Source organism: Chlorella variabilis (assembly GCF_000147415.1).
Source record: "Chlorella variabilis unplaced genomic scaffold CHLNCscaffold_3, whole genome shotgun sequence".
Taxonomy (NCBI): domain Eukaryota; kingdom Viridiplantae; phylum Chlorophyta; class Trebouxiophyceae; order Chlorellales; family Chlorellaceae; genus Chlorella; species Chlorella variabilis.
Window position 1 is genome coordinate 520,885 of NW_005435085.1, and position 18,536 is coordinate 539,420.

General features: G+C 69.7%; 7 protein-coding genes across 7 annotated transcripts in view; 4 read left to right on the forward strand and 3 right to left on the reverse strand.

The window, feature by feature from the left end:
* Positions 1-6,885: 6,885 nt before the first annotated feature.
* CHLNCDRAFT_19988 (hypothetical protein) lies at positions 6,886-7,607 on the forward strand (the record flags this gene model as incomplete). Its single annotated transcript, XM_005850490.1, has 3 exons — positions 6,886-7,092; positions 7,255-7,281; positions 7,407-7,607. The coding sequence occupies 3 exons, from the start codon at positions 6,886-6,888 to the stop codon at positions 7,605-7,607; spliced, it is 435 nt and encodes a 144-aa protein (XP_005850552.1).
* Positions 7,608-7,894: 287 nt separating this feature from the next.
* CHLNCDRAFT_140437 (hypothetical protein) lies at positions 7,895-9,897 on the reverse strand (the record flags this gene model as incomplete). Its single annotated transcript, XM_005850781.1, has 7 exons — positions 7,895-8,011; positions 8,160-8,219; positions 8,422-8,563; positions 8,749-8,897; positions 9,079-9,207; positions 9,343-9,603; positions 9,748-9,897. 7 exons carry the CDS (start codon positions 9,895-9,897, stop codon positions 7,895-7,897), a joined length of 1,008 nt encoding a protein of 335 aa, XP_005850843.1.
* A 267-nt stretch (positions 9,898-10,164) lies between these two features.
* On the reverse strand, positions 10,165-11,609 carry CHLNCDRAFT_140438 (hypothetical protein; the record flags this gene model as incomplete). Its single annotated transcript, XM_005850782.1, has 5 exons — positions 10,165-10,374; positions 10,467-10,608; positions 10,787-10,938; positions 11,044-11,172; positions 11,352-11,609. 5 exons carry the CDS (start codon positions 11,607-11,609, stop codon positions 10,165-10,167), a joined length of 891 nt encoding a protein of 296 aa, XP_005850844.1.
* An 872-nt stretch (positions 11,610-12,481) lies between these two features.
* On the forward strand, positions 12,482-13,660 carry CHLNCDRAFT_11032 (hypothetical protein; the record flags this gene model as incomplete). The annotated part of the gene is made up of 3 exons (XM_005850491.1): positions 12,482-12,682; positions 12,943-13,289; positions 13,486-13,660. Coding segments are annotated over 3 exons (723 nt in total), but the record flags the coding sequence as incomplete, so codon positions are not given.
* Positions 13,661-14,472: 812 nt separating this feature from the next.
* On the forward strand, positions 14,473-15,539 carry CHLNCDRAFT_48525 (hypothetical protein; the record flags this gene model as incomplete). Its single annotated transcript, XM_005850492.1, has 4 exons — positions 14,473-14,510; positions 14,709-14,962; positions 15,152-15,276; positions 15,417-15,539. 4 exons carry the CDS (start codon positions 14,473-14,475, stop codon positions 15,537-15,539), a joined length of 540 nt encoding a protein of 179 aa, XP_005850554.1.
* Positions 15,540-15,934: 395 nt separating this feature from the next.
* CHLNCDRAFT_140441 (hypothetical protein) lies at positions 15,935-16,664 on the forward strand (the record flags this gene model as incomplete). The annotated part of the gene is made up of 2 exons (XM_005850493.1): positions 15,935-15,972; positions 16,100-16,664. 2 exons carry the CDS (start codon positions 15,935-15,937, stop codon positions 16,662-16,664), a joined length of 603 nt encoding a protein of 200 aa, XP_005850555.1.
* Positions 16,665-16,855: 191 nt separating this feature from the next.
* The window catches only part of CHLNCDRAFT_140442 (hypothetical protein), a gene marked incomplete at both ends in the record, with an annotated part of 2,151 nt that continues 470 nt past the window's right edge, over positions 16,856-18,536 (reverse strand). The window contains 7 exons of the mRNA XM_005850783.1: positions 16,856-16,938; positions 17,027-17,084; positions 17,242-17,438; positions 17,552-17,680; positions 17,833-17,896; positions 18,030-18,141; positions 18,260-18,319. Of these exons, the coding sequence (XP_005850845.1) occupies positions 16,856-16,938; positions 17,027-17,084; positions 17,242-17,438; positions 17,552-17,680; positions 17,833-17,896; positions 18,030-18,141; positions 18,260-18,319 (703 nt within the window). The remainder of the gene's footprint in view (positions 16,939-17,026; positions 17,085-17,241; positions 17,439-17,551; positions 17,681-17,832; positions 17,897-18,029; positions 18,142-18,259; positions 18,320-18,536) is intronic.

Consider the following 18,536-nt stretch of genomic DNA (forward strand, 5'->3'; position numbering starts at 1 on the left):
CAGCGCCACCTTGGCCGTGCCGCACCCCCCGTGCTTGCTGCGATGCATCCGGTTGCTGCCTGATGCAGAGCACTCTCCAGTTGGTCTGGCGGCATCATTGCACCCCTTGTATCACTCACATGTGTGTACAGCTTCTCCACACCGCTGAAGCCAGTCGCCCGCTCGTGGTGCTCCTTGATCACTCGGGGCAGCTCCTCGAGCGGCACCACGGGGCACCACCGCCACTCTCCGCTGCGCTTGACGCAGCGGCACAGGATGTCCTGACCGCCAGCGCCCTTCAGCACCTGGAAGAACTGCAGCACCTTCTTGCTGTAGTTCTTGGCGCCGCCCTGCACTGCCGCCCCCCCTCCCGCACCCCGCCGCCGCCGGCCTGAGGGCGCCTGCTGGTCGCCCTGCTTGATCCGGATGATGCCCTCTACATCTGACTTAGTGAGAAACACATTCTTGGCGCCGTTTTGGCGCCGTTCTAAGGCATAAAGGATGACAGGTTGGTTCATAATTTTAAATTTGCGGCAGCTGCGGGGTGCGGGAGGGGAGAAATAGAAGCCTTAGAGACTCTGAAAGGCGAAGGAAAGGGAGGGATCGCGGGAGAGAGCGTGCCTGATGAGCCAGACGAATCGGGGGAGGTGCCACATCAGCGGGCAACACATGTACTTCTCCCGCCGCCGGTACAGTTGACTGAACTCCAAATTAGAACTCTATTGATAGCAGCAAGTGTGTTTCTCCCTTCCATGGAGGCGGCGGCGGCAGGCGCAAGGCGGCATGTTCTGCTTTGCCGATTTCTCTCCTTGGTACGGTGGCGGCGGTGCGGAACTGGCGCCATGGCGTGTTTACGCGTGGCGGTTTTACAGCGGGAGGCTACACTGTATCATGACATTACACCCAACCACCAGGCAGCCACCTAGGCAGCCCCACCGTGAGGCTGACGCCCCACCCCTTGGCCAGCGCCTGGCACCGAGCGGTACTGCTTCAGCAAGTCCCGCATCCCTGGCGAGTCGGTGACGCGGGCAAACGTTTGGTGCCAAGGCAACCTTGACAATCTTATGCTGCACGGGTGGGGATTTGTTAGCGGGTACAGAGGGACCATGACACGGCTGCACAGCGGCATGTGCACAACGACGCACACGAGCCTGGTCTGGTCCACAAAAAGATGGTGCACCCCTGGAATTGGGCATTCCCGGGGTGCACCAGCTGCAGACCGGGGTGCACCAGCTGCACACCGACAGGACCAAGTTCAAGCGCGCGGTGCTGCACATTCCGCTGCGCCGCCGTGTGCAGCGGGGCACGGGGCCTGCTGTCCAGCCGTAGCCGCTGCCCACGCTGGAAAACATCACGCACTCCCCACCACGCCTCGCGAGGCGGCGACATGCTCATCTTCTCCACCGCGGGCGGGGCGCCGGCGGTGGACGGCGCCACGCTGCCGAGAACGCAGCACCGCGCCGCCTTTGGCCCTGGCAGCGGAGCCGAGGGCGGGCGGCATGTAGGCGATCGGCACACTGTCCAAGGACACGATGATGCTCAAGCTTGAACAGCCAAAACAGCGTCGCGGGACGTCCCGCACGCCCGCCTGGCGCTGCGCCATGAGGCGGGCATGCGCCTGCGCCACCCGCACCAGGCTCGCCAGCATCACCCAAACCACCTTTTACAGGCCCAACATATGTTATTCACTATGCAGCCAGACCATCAGGGTGTGCTGCAGGAGGCAGAACAAACCTTGGCAGCACCCCAGGAACACAGGAGGCTGGAGCTGCGTGCAGTGGAGCTGGAGGGTGAGCAGGGCTGCTGTCTTTGAAAAGCTGGCACGTTCCCACAGCCACAGACGCCACTATCATAGCAGGGCGGCAGCGTGGGAGTTGTTCGCAAAGCTGCTGTGGACTTCGACTGCTGCAAAGGTTGATTCGCCAAGCTGGCTTTTGCAGCAGCCTGCTGCTGCCGCCGGCGACCGGCGACCGGCCACTCCGCCGCCACGTTCCGCTGCCCGCGCGCCCGCTGTAGGCTTCAAGAGCTACGCGGAGCGCGTGGTGGTGGGCGACCCCTTTGGCCCCTTCACCTGCATCGTGGGCCCCAACGGCTGCGGCAAGAGCGTGGTGGTGAGCGGGCATGAGGGCCATGGGCGGCCTGGCTGGGCCGCACGCCTTCGCCTGTGCCTCGCCTGCACACGCCCCACCCACCCACCCACTCCGCGCAGGGCGAGGCCATCGCTTTTGCGCTGGGTGGCAACGCACGCATGATGCGCGCCCGCTCCCTCGCCTCCCTCGTCAACGCCACGCCCGGCCTGCCCAGCCCACCGCACGGCGCCGAGGTCACCCTGCACTTTGACGTCGCCAGGCAGCCACCCACGGCAGGCGGTGGCGGCGGCAGCGCTGCTGCTGCCGCCGCCGAGGGCGCAGCCGCGGCGCCGCTGCCGGCCGGCCGCCTGCTCGTGCGGCGGAGGGTCAGCCGGACGGGGCGGTCAGACTGTGCGGTGCGATGGCTGGCCCCCGCAGCAGCAGCACCCGAGGCGGCGGGTGAGGCAGGGCTACAGCAGGGGCAGGCCTGGCAGGCCACCACGCCCGCGGGGCTGCGTGAGCTGCTGGCCCCTCTGGGCATCCAGACAGAGGCGGTGGACAGGTGGGGGTGCGGGGAGGGGGTCCTGGCGGGGTGCAGGGAGAGCGGTAGCGTCACTCCAGCAGGCTGCGGCCCCAAGCACAGCCGCACGCTCAGCCGCCTTAAAAACTCAACCTTGGAGCGCTGCCCTCGCCTGCCGCGCAGGTTTGTGGTGACGCAGCACCGGCAGGCTGTGCAGGTGGCGGAGCCGGCGCAGCTGGCCCGCTTCCTGGAGCTGCTGGTGGGGACGGCGGGGATGGAGGAGGCGCTGCGGGCGCTGGGGGAAGAGGCGGCGGTGGCGGCGGAGCAGTATGATGTTGTGGAGGAGGGGATGGTGGGGTGAGTGGGAGACCGCTCCGCCCTGGCCTGCAGTAAGCTGGCAGGGACTTGAACCTTGCAGCAGTGCGTGCTCTCTCACGGGCACAGCCCCAGTGGGTGACCCACCGCCCCACCGTGCGCATCCCGCACGGCCCGCAGGCTGGAGGCGGCGCGGCGGCGGCTGGCGCCCGAGGTCGCGGCGTGGCGGCGGTACGAGGCTGCCGCGCGGGACCACGAGAGGCGCAGGGCGCAGGTGCTGGGCCAGCAGGCGGCGCTGGTGCAGCGCCAGCTGGCCGCCATGCAGCGCCAGGCTGGCGAGGTGGAGGAGAGCGTGGCGCAACAGTCAGCGGAGCAGGCACAGGCCAGGGGGGCTGCCGACGCGCTGCTTGCCCGCGCAGCAGGAGCTGCCGAGCAGGCAGGAGCGGCGGAGGAGGAGGCTGGGCGGCTGGCCGACGCGGCAGCGGCGTCCCAGCTGCAGGCAGCAAAGCTGAGGGTGCGGCTCAAGGCGGCTGAGGCGGCGGCGGCAGGCGGCGGCGGCGCCTCGGGGCGCCAGCAGCTGCAGAAGTGGCTGGGGCAGGCGGAGGCGGAGGCTGCCAAGCAGAGGTGAGGGGCCAGTCCCGCGTGGGCTGCTGCGCAAGCGCACAGCTGGGCACTTCGTGGCAAACCTAGCTGCACCCACGTGCGCGCAGGCAGGCGCTGGCCGCTGCCGCTGTCGAGCTGCGGGAGCTGCGGGAGAGGGAGGGTGAGGCGGCGGGCCTAGTGAGGCAGCTGAGAAGCGAGCTGGCGGTGCCAGGCGGGACCGCCAGCCTGGCGGCTGAGCTGGCGTCAGCGCAGCGGGGAGCCGACCAGGCCGCAGCGCAGCTGTCGGCGGCGCAGCAGGAGCGGCAGCAGGCTGCAGCCAGGGTGGCGGCAGCAGAGGCAGAGGTGCGGGCTCTGGAGGCGGCGGCACAGCAGCAGCAGGAGCGTGAGAGGGAGGCCGGGCAGGCGGTGGAGCAGCTGCGGCTGCAGCTGCAGGAGCGGCAGCTGCAGGTGCAGGAGGCAGAGGCGCGGCTGCAAGACGCCCGCCAGCGGCAGTACCAGCTTCAGGCCGCGGCGCAGGCGGCCCACGCGCAGCTGGCGGACGCACAGGCCCCGCTAGCCCACCTGGAGCGGCCCACAGGCGCTCAGCAGGCTGGTGGCGGCGGCAGGCAGGCTGGTGACCAGGCTGTGAGAGCCCTGGCGGCAGCCTCTGCCCGCGGCCAGCTGCCCGGCACCTTCTTCGGCAGGCTGCACAGCGTGGCGCGCCTGGCGGGCAGCCAGGCGGGCTCGAACACCGCCGTGAACGCCGCGCTGTCGGCGACCGTCGGCCTGGGCGGCTGCCTGGTGGTGGCGGATCGTGCCACGGCGCAGGCTGTGGTGGCCCACTATGAGCGGCACCGGGTGGGGGTGGCCACCTGCCAGATCCTGGCGGAGCAGCAGCAGCAGGAGGAGCGGGAGCGGGAGCAGGAGCAGTGTGGTGGTCCCGCCGGCGCGCTGCTGCCTCTGACCGCTTGCGTGGAGGCGCACCCCGAGGCGGAGGGGGCGGCGGCGCTGGTGGACCGCCTGCTGGGCAGCTGGTGGCTGGCGCCAGACAGGCAGGCGGCGCTGGCGGCGGTGGCGCAGGAGCGCGCGGCGGCAGGGCGCCACGGCCAGCGGCGCAACATTGTGACGCCCCAGGTGAGAGCGCCAGTGGGCTGGGGTGCGGTGCGGCAATGGGCCCCGCTGGCCCTTGCTCCGCTTGCCAGCCCCGATTCCGGTTGCCTCGAGCCTACCCTCTCCACACCTTGGTGGCCCCGCAGGGCGACTGCTTCAAGGCAGACGGGGAGATACTGGCGGCACGCTCGCCCCCCGCCCACCTGCGCCCCTACCTGCTGGGAGCCGCCTTTGTGCCGGCCGGCGGGCCCGCGGTGGTTGCGCCACCTTCGGCGGAAGCTGAGCGGAAGCAGCTGGAGGTGCAGGTGGCTGCCCTGCAAGCACAGCAGGCGGAGGCGCAGCGGGAGGCGGAGGCGGCGGCAGCGCAGGCGGAGGCGGCAGCGGCAGACGCAGGGCGGCTGCGCCAGCAGCAGCAGGCACTCGAGGGCCGGCTGCCTGCGGCGGAGCGGCGCCTGCAGCTCGCGACAGCGGCTGCGCACACGCCGGCCAGGCGGGTGCAGCGCTTGGAGCTGGCGCTGCGCCAGCTGGCATCGGCCCAGAGGCAGCAGGCAGAGGCAGAGGATGCGCTGCAGGCTGCTAGCGCAGCAAAAGCACTGGCGGACTGGCAGGTGGATGAGGCGAGGGCCGCTTACGAGGCAGGCATGACGGGGAGCTGGGGAGGCACCAGGCTGCTGGCGGCTGAGCGGCAGCAGGCGGCACTCCAGAAGCAGGTGGGCGGCGCTCGGGAGCGTGTCGCGGCGGCCGAGGCTGGCCTGGGTGCCGCGTCGCGCCACCTCCACCAGCTGCAGGCAGCCCAGCTGGCAGCGGCGGCGGCGGCCGAGGAAGCGGCGCAGCTGCGGCAGGAGCTTGTGGGGCTGGAGGAGGGGGCTGGGCAGCAGCAGCAGGAGGCCGAGGGCCTTGCCGCGGCCGCAGCCCGGCTCAAGAAGCAGCACAGCAAGGTGGAGGCGGAATGGAGGGCGGCAGTGAAGCGGCACGAGGGAGCCACCTGGCGGCTCCAGCAGGCGCAGGCGCGCCTGCGGGAGCTGAGGGCGGAGCTGCGGCAGCGCCAGGAGCAGCTGGAGGGTGTGCGTGCGGCGCTGGCCGCTGGGAGGGAGGAGGGCGAGGGCGGCGGTGCAGATGCGGCAGCTGTGGAGGAGGCACAGGAGGAGGGGTACAGCGAGGAGGGCTCCATGCGGGACACCCCAGAGCCTGCCGCCGCCGCTGCCTCGGGATGGGACAGCCAGGCGGGCAGCGAGTCAGAAGAGGAGGAGGTGACGCGCAGGCAGCGGCGCAGGCTGCGGCGCGGCTCGCAGGCTGGGCGGGTCGCGACCCTTGCAGGCAAGGCAGCTGCCTCTGCCGCATCGGCGCGCAGCAAGCGGCGGCTTGTGGAGACTCCCTCCTCGGATGAAGCGAGCGGCGGCGAGGCGGCAGCCCCGCCCAAGCCCGCAGCCAGCCGGGGCAGTGTCGCCACCCGCCGCGCCCGTGCTGCTGCGCGTGCGGGCGGCAGCGGGGAGGGCAGTGACAGCGACAGCGACTTTGAGGCGGTGCCCAGCGGCGGCAAGCGCGCCGCTGCTTCTCCTGGCACGCGCGGCAGGGCCCGGCAGCAGGCCAGCGGCAGGGCGGGTGCAGCGGGTGGCGGGGCTGAGTGGGGGGAGGAGGCGGTTGGTGCGGCCCTGCTGGACCTGGCTGAGCAGGCGCGGCAGCTGCAGGTGGGCAGGCAGGGGCCGCTGCGTGCGAGAATTCCAGGCATAGCCCGTACAGCTGTGCCGTTGGATGCGCGTGGCCTGCCGCTCCCCATCCCCACCCCCTACCCCGCTTGCAGTCCCAGCGCGCCTCCCTCAACCAGGCAGCGCTGGCCGAGGATGCGGCGGCAGAGCGGCGGCTGCGCGCCGCCGCCCGCCAGCTGGACGGCCTGGCCGACTCGCTGCAGGCGCTGTCCAGCCGGCAGGCCAGCCTGCAGGTGGGGCCTCGGCGGCTCCCCTGGCGGCTGGTTGATTGATCAGCTGCTCCACCTGGCCGGGCTGATTCCGTGGGTGCCGCCCTAGGTGCTGCCGCCCCCCCCCCGATGAGGTGCTGCCGCCACGCATGTGGTTGCAGGCGGAGCGGTACCGGCGCTTCCATGCGGCGCTGACGGCGGTCAACGAGAAGCTGAGCGGCATCTACGCGCGCCTGACGGGCGGCCAGGGCGACGCGTACTGCAGGTGACGCTCAAAGGGCACTGCTGGCCACGTGGCACTCCTTCATCCAGAGGACCTGCAGCCCAGCTGGCTGAAACCCCCACACCACACCACACCACACCACACCACACCACACCACACTTGGTGTTACTGTATGCACACTGCTGCCCCTCCTGGCCTGCCCTGCAGCTACACCGAGGACGTGCTGGCCGCCTTTGCAGACGGAGTCACCTTCCACGTCAGGCCCGACCGCAGCCGCTGGCGCCCCTTCCCCTCCCTCAGCGGCGGGCAGCAGGCGCTGGCCACGCTGGCGCTGTGCTTCGCCCTGCAGGCCGCCTTCCCCTCACCCTTCTACTTCTTCGTGAGGATGGGGCGGGCGCGCCGGGCAATATGCCTGTGTGTGTGGCACTGGGAACCCTGAGGCCGGGCAGCCGGGGCAAAAAAGGGCACTGCGGGCTGGCACCCGGCTCTGGCGAGCCCCCCTGCCCCGACGCCTGTCCCCGCCTGCCCGCCATGCGTGCAGGACGAGATAGACTGCGCTCTGGACACGGTACGGTGCGGGGGGCGCGGAGGGCGGTGGGGCACCTGAACAGGCGGTTGCGGGAGCGCAGGCGCCACGGCATGCCCAGCTGGGTGGGTCCCCGCTCCACGCCTCGCCTGTGCCGCCCCCCGCAGGTCAACGCCGCCCGGGTGGCGGATTACATCGCGTCGCAGCAGCAGCAGGAGGCGGGCGACGGCCAGGGCAGCGCAGCCCAGTTCCTGGTGGTGAGCCACAGGCCGCAGGTGTATGAGCGGGCGGGGTGCCTGGTGGGGGTGTACTCGTGTGGGCGCGCCTCGCACGCCATCACGGTGCACGTGGCGGCAGATGAGGCGTGAGGGGCGGCTGCCCGGACAAGCCGGTCAGGGCCGTTCTGCTCGATCAGTCGACCAATCAGCATTGCAATGAGCAACAGGATTCATGTGTCATGGTATTAGTGCAATGAATGCAATAGGACAAAGCAATAGGAGCAAGCAATAGGGGTGGTGCAGGCGGAAGTGCGTCAGTCACACAGTCACATCGGTTGATGCATGCTGGCAGGAATCAAATGACGGATCAAGGGGTGTTGCGCTATCGTTGGGGGCAGTGAAACGCTGTGGCTGCCAGCTGGAGCAGGGCCGGCCCCTCACCCGCCCCTCTGCTCCCCCCACCGCTCCTTCACCCGCTGCACCTCCTCCAGGCTCAGCTGCCCGCCCGCCTCCAGCCAGGCCAAGCCCCAGGCCCAGGTGTTCGCTGGCAGCTCCTGGTTGGGGTTTGGCAACACAAGGGCACACCAGGCCAAGGTGGGGGGGGAGGGCAGCCCCAGACCGCGCCCCCAGGGAACAATCGCCCCCGCCTCTGGCAAGATGCTGCTGCTCAAGCAGGGTGTGCGCCCCCCACTCACACGCCACGTTCAGCAGCTGTGCCACGGGGCTCCTGTTGACCTCCAGGCTCATGCCGCCCACCAGCGGCTGCACCGCGCGCCGCCACAGCCAGCGCGTGCTGGAGGGGTTGCCGCACCAGCAGGAAGCCGCCCTGCGGCGGCAGGGCAGGAGGCGGCCGTGCTCAGCAGCAGCAGCCGTGCTCGGCGCCCGAAGCCATGCGGGCAGGCACAGGCAGGCGCGCAGGCGCAGGCGGGGCTGGCAGGGTTGTGGCGGCTGCGCGGGGGCGCACCTCATCCAGCAGCCCCTCCCCATCCAGCGCCTCCACCATCGCCTCCGCCGTGGCGCGGTCGATCTGCGGGGCGCGCTGCAGGAACTGAGGCGTGATGGGCTGAGGGTCGATCCTGATCTCCGCGGCGGGGATGCCCACAGACCTGCGCCAGGCAGCGGGCGCACGGGGGCGGTGGAGCACGGCGCGCACATAGCGGCGCCTCTGTGGCCCGAAGAGGGAGGGAGCGGCGGGAGCCGGGCACGCCGTTTTGATGCTGTGGCCACCAGGCGCGTGCTGCCACTGCCAGGCTGGTGCGAGTGTGCGGCGCAGCCCACATCCACACAGCACCTGCAGTAGCCCATCGTCTCCGCCACCTGCGCCGCCCACACCGGGTCCCGCGCCGCCATGTGCGCCACCACCACCGGCGGGAAGCGGCGCCAGCCCTGGCCCCCCTCCATCAGGTCTGGGCGGAAGGGCACCACCTGCGCCGCCACGCCCTGCACGCCACGCCAGGTGGCGGGAGGCGGCAGGTGTCGGGATCGCGGCGCAGACGCGGCACGTGGTGCGCGGCAGCGGGCGCCCGCCCTCGCTCCTGCCCCCAGCACAGAGCAGGGGAGAGCGGTGCTGGGGTCGCCCCCAGCCCCCTCCCCATGCGCCAGCTGCCACCCACGCACGCACCTGCACCTCAGCCATGATTGCGGCCAGGCGCAGCACGATGCCGCCGCCGCTGGAGGCGCCAAACAGGAAGAGCGGCAGCCCCTCCAGCCCCTCCTCCCGCACCACCTCCCTCACTATGTCCGGCAGCCGCTGCAGGGGGGGAGGGGCAGGAGGATGTGCGCAATCAAGGCCTGCTGCGGCATCGGCAAGGGCAGCGGGTCCACGGCATGGCGGCGCCCAGAGCGTGCCCGCCCGCCTCCCCCCGCCCCCCGGCCCCCGCCCCACCTGCAGGTCCTCCGACCGGCTGGCCTGCGTGTTGTGCCAGCACCCAGAGGAGCGGTTGTAGGAGGACACGGCGATGACGGCGTAGCCGCGGCGCAGGGCCGTGGCGCGGATCGCCATCTCCTCGGGCAGCCCCAGGCAGCCCGGGCAGCGCTGCGACGCGGGCCAGAAGTCGCCGGCCTGGTGGCTGCAGCCGTGGGCCACAAGCAGCACGCCGCCCACCTGGTCTGGCACCTCCCACAGCGTCTCCAGGTCACGAATCACCTGGGCGGGAGGGGGGAGGCGGGCGCGGCGCTGAGTGCCGTGCGGCAGGACGGGGCCAAGCGGCGGCCCAGAGGACTGCGGCGCTGGGCAGGCAAATCGTGCAGCAGCGCACCCCACGTCGTCCCGGGATGCAGGCCCACTCACCCTGAACTGTGGCCAATCGGTGGCGTTGTTGCCGGAGAGCAGCGGGAGCGGCGCGGGCGCGGTCCCGTGGTCCTCTCCCTGCGGCAGTGCATGCAGCTGGGCTGTCGCTGCGAGCAGCACCGACAGCAACGTGGTGGCGTTGAAGGCCATTTTCGCAGATGTGGTAGACCTATTTTGTTGCGCGCATTGCGGCGGGCGGCTTTGGACAAAAGCTGCCGTTCTAGCTAGAACGAATGCTGCGAAACGACCGATTCACACCGTGCGCGTGCAGTTAGCGCCATTTTTTGTGTTCAACTACATGTCCCGCTTGCAGGTACATGGAGGTGTTGACATCAGCTCAGGGCTGTACTGTAATTACAGCTGAAAAGAATGGTGGTGTCACGGCTGCAAAACGAACAATGTGCTGGGGCTGCCCGCCTATCCCATCTTCTTCTTGCCGCCCGCCTCCAGCCACGCCAGCGACGCCGCGGTGTGCTCGCTGACGATCTCGTGGCGGGCGTACGCCACATTGAGCAGCTCACCAATCTGCGACACATCCGCTTCCAGGCTGAGGCCGCCCGCCACCGGCTCCACCATCTGGCGCCAGGTGGAGGCCGAGGAGCGGGGGTCCAGCTTGAGAAGGCCTTTCTGCAGCGGCAGGGGGACGGCGGTGGTGGGGCGGAGCAGCGGGGCGTGTGTGGGTCGCATGCGCCCCGGCGCCCCACCCCCGCCCTTCTCACCTTGTCCAGCGCGCCGCCCTTCTTCAGCGCCGCCACGATTGCCTTGGCCTGCTTGCCGCCGATCTGGTCGGAGCGCTGCAGCAGTGCCGCCGTCACCGCCTGCGGAGCCACCTTGATCTCCGTGGCAGGGGTGCCCGCCTTCCTGCAGCGGGCTCCAGCCAGGCGGGCGGGCTCCGGTGGGCATGGGCCCACGGGGAGGCGCGAGCCAGGGCATATGCCGAGCGCACTCGGGCTCCAAGCTCCAGCTGGCGGGCTGCGACGCGGGTTGGGCGGGGGCAGCCGAGGCATGCTGCGCGCCACAAGCAGGCACCGGAGCTCACTTGAGGATCTTGATCGCCTCGGCCACCGTCTCCGCCTTCTCGGGGTCGCGCTGCGCCATGTGCACAAACACGGTGGGCGGGAAGCGGCGGCTGCCTCCCCCATCCACCTCCAGCGCCGACGGGTTGACGGGAGTGATCTGGCAGATGACGCCCTGCGGCCGGGCAGGCACCCGCAGCAGCGGGCTCGCTACGGCGCCTCGCAACTGCATGCTCTCGCACGCAAGCAGGGCACAGCAGCCGGCCCGCACCCCACGCACCTGCACCTCCGGCATCACTGCGGCCAGCCGCAGCGCCAGGCTGCCGCCGCTGGAGGCGCCAAAGGCAAACAGCGGCAGCCCGGCCAGCCCCTCCTCCTGAATCACATCCCGCAGGATGCTGGGCAGGCGCTGCATGCGGGAGGGCACAGGCACCGGGCAAGCAAGAAGGCACAGGGTGACGGAGAGGGCCGGCATACCGGGCAGGACAGCTGCCGGGCAGCAGCCGCCAGCCGGAAGCAGCCTGCCCCAGCGCAGCGCAATTCGCTGCTTGCCGCGTGGGCCCTGCATCGGCGCAGCATAGGCCACACCTTGAGGTCCTCTGACCGCTTGGCCTGCGTGTTGTGCCAGCACCTGCTGTCTCGGTTGTACGATGTGACCGCCACCACTGCATAGCCGCGCTTGAGGGCCGCAGCCCGCACCCCCATCTCCTCCGGCAGCCCCAGGCAGTGCTTGCAGCGCTGCGACGCGGGCCAGAAGTCGCTGCCCTGGTGGCTGCAGCCATGGGCCACAAACAGCACACCCTTGGGCTTGCGGGGCACCTCCCACAGCGTCTCCAGGTCGTGCATGGTCTGCCGTGGAGCAGGCAGGCGTTGTGTGCGTGTGGGCAAGGAGGTCAGGCAGGCTGCATGGCTTGCCGCACCTCCGGCGCGAGGGCGGCGACGGCGAGGCGGCGGGAAAGCTGTTGGCAGTGGGGCGCAGCCCGCGCTCTCCAGCTGCCGCCGGTGATACTGTACCACCTCCCCCTGCCTGATGAGGCGGACAGGCACTCGTTTGCAGGCTCACCTTGACCTTTGGCCATGGGCTCTGCTTTGCTGCTTTGCCGCCTGAGCGTTTATCGCCGGTTTGTGAATCGGAGATCTTCGCTTGCCGCGATCCCCGCAGCATGAGGATGCATACAAGGGTCGCTGCTGCAGCTGCAAGGAGGGGGCGAGCCCTCCCCGTTGGTCTGCGCTGCGGCTTCGGCTGCATGTCGTCCAGCATCGGTTTTTTGTTATGATCCGCGGGGTTGCCCAACCTTGACACCAGGCTGTACCTGCAGCAGTACGGTAATTGTTGGAGGGAGTCGATGGTGTTGGTGAACAAGCGCTCTTTCGCCTTGCAGCCTGTTCTCCTACCTCCCGCAGCCTTGTTTGTGCCAGCTGCGGACGCAATGAGCTTGGTTGTAGCAGCTGCAAGGGGGGCCCCCGTGCGGGCCTCCAGCGAGCCAACCACGCACAAGACGGCCGACCGCATGCCTCTCATCACCGGGCGGCGGAACCTGATCAAGGCGGGCCTTGTGGCCGGCCTTTGTGCCTGCTGTCCACCCCTGCCGGCGCTCGCCCAGGAGGGCGGCGCCGCCGCCAGCTCGGCCGCAGATGGCGCCGCCGCCGCGGCCCCCACCATCCTGCGGGGCGCCCAGGAGGTGGCCACCATTGCCGACGGCGTGGGCCTGCCTCCCTGGGGCTACAGCTGCCTGGATGGGCCCGTGACGTGGTCTGGCGTGTGCTCCACCGTGGGCCAGCAGTCGCCTATCAACCTCAACTACGACGCCCGCTTCCCGCCCGCCGCCGACCGCACGCTGAGCGTGCTGGCTCCCCGCTTCCCGCGCTTCATCAAGGAGGGCGCCACCGTGCGCAACACCGGCCACGGCACCATGCAGGTGGGGGTGATGGGGGGCGAGGGGCTCTTCCGTCAGTTGGGTGCATGTGCTGCCGCATAGCGCGCCCCTCGCCGCCGCCACGCCTTCCCATGACAGCCAGATGCAGCAGCCGGCAGCGCCAGCCATTGCTGCCTCCATGGCTGCTTCCCAGCCGGGAGCCGCGCAGACGCCCCCTTGCCTCCCTCCCTGCGCTGTTCCCGCCCCTCCTCCCCACCACGTGCGCTGCCTCACCCTCCCTCCCTGCCCCTCCCTCCCTCCAGGTCAACGTGCCCGAGGGCATCGAGTATGAGCTGGGCCCCGGCGGCCAGAAGCACCGCCTGCTGCAGTTCCACTTCCACACCCCCAGCGAGCACACCGTGGACGGCGCCAACCTGGCCATGGAGGCCCACCTGGTGCACAAGAACCTGGAGACGGGCAACCTGGCGGTGCTGGGCGTGTTCATCGAGGGGGGCGGCGACATCCTGCCCAACCCGGTGATCGGCGAGGCACTGCGCTCCGCGCCGCTGGCGCCCAACGCCGAGACGCGCCTGCAGCGGCCCATCAACCTGCAGACGCTGCTGCCCAAGGTCCGCACCGCAGACGGCATGCGCCCCTACGCCCACTACAGGTCGGTCGGGGTGGGAGGGTGTAAGGGGGCGGGGGCTGGCAGGCAGCACCAGCGGGCAGGCAGCAGCTGCGAGGGGCAGGTGGCGCCCGCCTGGATGGGATGGGCGGCTGCTCCTGGTCGCACGCCCGGCCTGCACCCTGCCGGCAACGCGCCGCTGACGTCCCCTGCCACGCCACCCCCTCCCTGCCCCCTGCAGCGGCAGCCTGACCACGCCCCCCTGCAGCACAGGCGTGGACTGGTATGTGTTCCTGGACCCGCTGCAGGTCAACCCGGACCAGGTGGTGGACTTCATGTTCTTTGCGGGGGCGGGCCGCAAGCCGGGCGTCAACGCGCGCCCGCCGCAGCCGCTGGGCGAGCGCGGCGTCACCTTCTTCATGTGAAGCCGCCTGGCCTGAGGCGAGGCGCAGCCCCGCTCCCCCCCGAGGATGTGGCCACCTGCCCGCAGGCGCCACCCTCTCCCCCTCTCGTGTACAGCCCCTGTTTGTGTTGATTGTTTGTCGCTCGTGTTTCCCTCTTTTGACTGGAGGGGTTTTGTGTTGGAGCGCTTGGGCGCCCAGAGGCGCGGCGGCCCGCCGCCGAACCCTCCTCCTCCCGCCCTCGGCACATTGCCTTCCCTTCCCTGCCCGGCATCGGACCAACTCAATCTACACTTATATTTGATTGGGCTCCTCTCCGCTAAACCATCACTTGTCTGAAATCTTACTGCCCCCCCTTCCATCCAACAAACCCATGCTCTCGTCATCACAAAGGCAGGGCCGTGACTGAGCCGTTGAGCAGCTGCTGGAAGGCCAGCTATGGCAAAGAGTTGGGGTACAGCGGCAGCACATGAAGGTCCCAAAATGCAGCCCGACCGCGGCGGGCAATGTGGCGGTTCAGCGGTGCCAGCTATTCACTCATGCATGCCCTCCCGTTGTATTTTTCTGCTGCCTGCCACTGATCCACCTGACACTGCTGCCATGGCGGGCGTCGAGCTGACAGCAGAGGAGGAGGCCTATGCGGCGGTGGGTTGGGCGCTGGACCAGTCCGGCTGCATTGCGCTGTCATGCCACGGGCTGGCTCTTGTGCTCCTCACAGCACGAGCCACGGCTGGCGCGATGCCGAAAGAATCCTCCGCCTGCCTCTGCAGGAGCTGGCGCCGGACCAGTGGCCCTCCTCTCCAGACTCCCCCATCGAGGCCTGGTACATGGACGACAGCAGCGAGGACCAGCGGCTGCCGCACAGGTGGGCGGCGGGCGGGTCGGTGGCGGCGGCGGCTGCCCGAGGTGTTGAGGTGTTAGGCCCGGCAGTTTCCACTGCCCTCCCATGCTTCCTGCGCGCGCCCTGTCACTCGGTCGAGGCTCTCCTGCCTACATCCCCCAGCTGTGGGCCGCCCACCTGCTCTGCCCTGCTCCCCTACACGCCCGCGCGCCCGCCCCGCAGGCTGGACCCCAACCAGCCGTGCCCGGCCGCGGTGCTGCACTCGCTGGGAGTGCGGGTGTGGGCCCTGGACGCCGACGCCTACGCGGACGGCGACCCTCGGCTGGCCGCCATCCGCAAGGCGCGCGGTTACAGCTACGAGGACTGCGTGACCATCACCCCCGAGGCGCTGCCGGGCTACGAGGACAAGATCCGCAGCTTCTACCAGGAGCACCTGCACACGGACGAGGAGATCCGCTACATCCTGGACGGCAGCGGTGAGCGGCGCGGAAGGAGGGGAGGTGGCCGGTGGGGGAGAGGCGGGGAAGAGGGCGGCGCGGCATGGCGGGGGCCTAGGCTGGGAAGCAGGGGCTGCGCCTCGCGTGGCCACCACCCCGCCAGCGTTGTTTGATGCCTGCCCTGCTGACCCCCCCACCCCCACCCCACCCCCCACCGCCTGCCGCCAGGCTACTTTGATGTGCGGGACCTGGAGGACCGGTGGGTGCGCATCTGGTGCCGGAAGGGCGCGCTGCTGGTGATCCCCGAGGGCATCTACCACCGCTTCACGCTGGACACCAGCAACCACGTCAAGGTGTGTGTGTGGGTGTGTGGGTGGGGGGCCCTGCTGGGGTGGTGCTGGAGGGCGGCAGCGTGGAGCGGGTGGTGGCGTCATGGGAGCTGGCACGACGCGCCGTGCTGATCACCTGCGGCGCCACGCGTCCCCGCCTGCAGGCCCTGCGGCTGTTTGTGGGCGTGCCGGTTTGGACGCCGCACAACCGGCCAGCGGAGGATGTGCCGTCCCGAGCCAAGTACCTGGCCAGCGTGGCAGACACCGCGGTGGGGGCGGCGGCGTGAGCGCACGGCGCCCAGTGATCCCCTCCCTTCCCACCACACCTTGCTCCACTCCTGCCAACGCATGCCGCCGCCGCATCGCTCCTTGCTACCTGCTCTTTCAGCTGATCCGCCACATTTTGGGCACGTCGCCACATTTTGAACCGTTTCCTTGGCTGTCGTCACTATGATCTTATGACACCTTTGGGTGGAGCCTGAGCCTGGCCCATACTGCAATCAGCTTAGAGAAAGAGCGCAGCAGCAGGAAGCCATTTGGCTGTAGTTTGAAACAAAGAAGGGTTCCCGCTGAGCTGGCGAGGAAGTCATGGGCAGCTACCCAATGCCGCCAAAATATATGCCAGGTTGGAGCCTTCTTCTGCACCTTCTTGCTCTCAGACACGGACCAGTGCAGCAGCAGAATGGCGTGCCGCCTGCCCTACCTCCTCCTCCTGGCCAGGTGCAGTACCTGCTAGGGGGCACCCGCTGCCTTGGCCGGCCCGCCTGTCCATCCCCGCACCTGCACACCCAAACCCATACACGCCTGCCCTTCCTCCTGCCAACTTTATTCCCTGTTCCTGCTGCAGCCTCTTCCTGGCTGGCTGCCTGGCCGGCAAGTCGGGCGCCGGGTACGCTGGCGGCGTGCAGCCCGCCGAGGCCGCCGCTCAGCCCGCTCAGCCCACCCACCTGCCTGACACCGACATCTCTCGCTGCAAGCACATGCCCAAGCGGTCCCTGCCGGTGTGCGGCCAGAACGGGCAGAGCTATGGAAGCCTGTATGAGGCGTGCCTGGGGGGCACCACCCCCAGGTGCCGCAGCCAGTGCCCCTGCCCCGGCACCCCTCCCGCCTCCTGCCCCGGCTGCAAGAATGTGGTGTGCCCCGCCATCTACGATCCTGTCTGCTGCAACGGCCGAACCTTCCCCAACTCCTGCCTGGCCGCCTGCTGCGGCTATGATGCTGCCGAGTGCACCCCAGGTGCCTGCCCCTCTCCTCCCACCAACCCACCCTCCTGCCCCGGCTGCAAGGATATACTGTGCCCAGCCATCTACGATCCTGTCTGCTGCAATGGCATCACCTTCTCCAACTCCTGCCTGGCCTCCTGCTGCGGCTACGACAGCGCGTGCACCCCAGGTGCCTGCCCGTCTCCCTGATCCACCGTCGTGCCCCGCCAACTCTGCTCTTGAAGCCCTCTGATCTGCTTTCTGCATGATTTATATGCCCTGACGCTGTGCTGGTAATCTGTAAATAAATCGCTGGGAGCTCAGACGGAGGGAGAGGGAGCCGCCAGGGATGGGCAAAAGGAGCAGCAGAGGGGCCAGAGGCCTGTCTCGCTGCGCCCCTCCTACATGTGCCGCTGCGCCTCCTCCTGATGCTTCACCAGCGTGGCGAGCGGCAGCGGGCCGTGCAGGTGGCTCCAGGGCAGCACTGCACAGTGGGAGGGAGAAGAGGGAGGCAACAGGTTGGCGGCGCAGGCCACCACGGATTGCATGCACAGCATCAGCGCCTGCCTCACCTGTGGCAGCTGGGTCGTAGTTGGAGCTGACATAATGCTCCATGGGCGGCAGCTCGCCCTGCACGGCAGGCAGAGCACCACACCACGCAAGGCAGCGTGAATGCACGACACACGCACACCATCGCCTTGCAGCAGCCACCATGCAGGAGGCCACCGAGGCCACCGTGCATGGCTGCTGACCTGCTCCTCCCAGACAGACATGGAGTGCCGCCCACCTGCAGCTCCTTGAAGGCCCGGCGGAAGCTGCCCAGGCTGTCTCCGTACTGCCGCACCAGCAGCAGCAGGCGGCTGAGCCGCCGGTCGCCGCGCGACAGCAGCGCCTGCACCACGCTCCACTTGTAGCTCTCGGGGCGGAACTCCACCCCCTCCCGCCCCAGCGCCTTCTCCAGCCGCTTCAGCCGCCTGTCCCCCTCTGCACCAGGCCAGGAGGGGCCAGCCAAAACCGCAGGTGCGGCGGCAGCGTAAGTGTCACACACGCAGAAGAAGAAGGCGCTCCCCTGTCCTTGCCCTCTGACCCGGCCTCACCGCTGCTCACGCCATACCACTGGAACGGCGTGTGGGCCTTGGGCACAAACGTGCTGCACCCCAGCGTCAGCCTGAGCTTGGGCGCCTCCCTGCGCAGCTGCTGCATCATCGTTATCGTGGCATCCACGTCTGCAGGCGGGGACGGGAGGCAGTGGGGTGGGGGCGGGAGGCCGTCATCTGCTTACCCGCACCGTGACGACGTGCGACGCACCCAAGAACATGCCGCCGGCATGCAGCTTCTTGGGAGGCCCAACGGTACCGTGGCTGCCGTGCCTGCCCACCTTCCTCCTGCTCCCCAGGCACTCCCACCATGCCGTACAGCTTCAGCCCCTCCAGCCCCCCCTCCTGCGCCAGCCACACAGATAAGACGCCAGGCAGGACCCGTGAAGCAGGCGGCAACACAATCTGCCACACACAAAACCCGCACTCAGTCCTGTGAGCGTCGGCACCGGCAGCCGGGCCAGCTGGTGGCGCCCACCTGGGCATTGCGCGCGCACTGTACAATCTCCTCTGTTGCCAGCTTCTTGTTCACTATGTCCCGCACCCGCTGGCTGCCGCTCTCCACAGCCACAGTCAGCGAGCGAGTGCCCCTGCGGGGGGAGGGGGAGGGGCCGGGGGAGGCGCCGGGTGACGGCAAGCTTGGCAGCTGCCGCTGGGCGCAGCCAGGCGCCCGCCTGCATCCAGAAGAAAGGTCTGGCAGGGCCGCACCTGCTGCTCAGCGCCGCCGCCAGCTGCGGGGTGACCGTGTTGGTGCGCACCGAGGCGATGCTGCATTGTTGTGGAGGTCGGCAGGCGGGGAGGAGGCGGGGAGGAGGTGGGGCAGTGGAGGAGCCGGGCACGCTGGCCGGACTGCCAGAGCCCTGCTGGCGTGGCAGCAGCACGTGCGGAGGAGGGCGGCGCCGAGCTGTCCTTAGCTGCCGCTCGCAGCCCCAGCCTGCTGCGGCCGCGCACTTGAGCCGCACGTGCTCCCGCTCCGGCCGCGTCA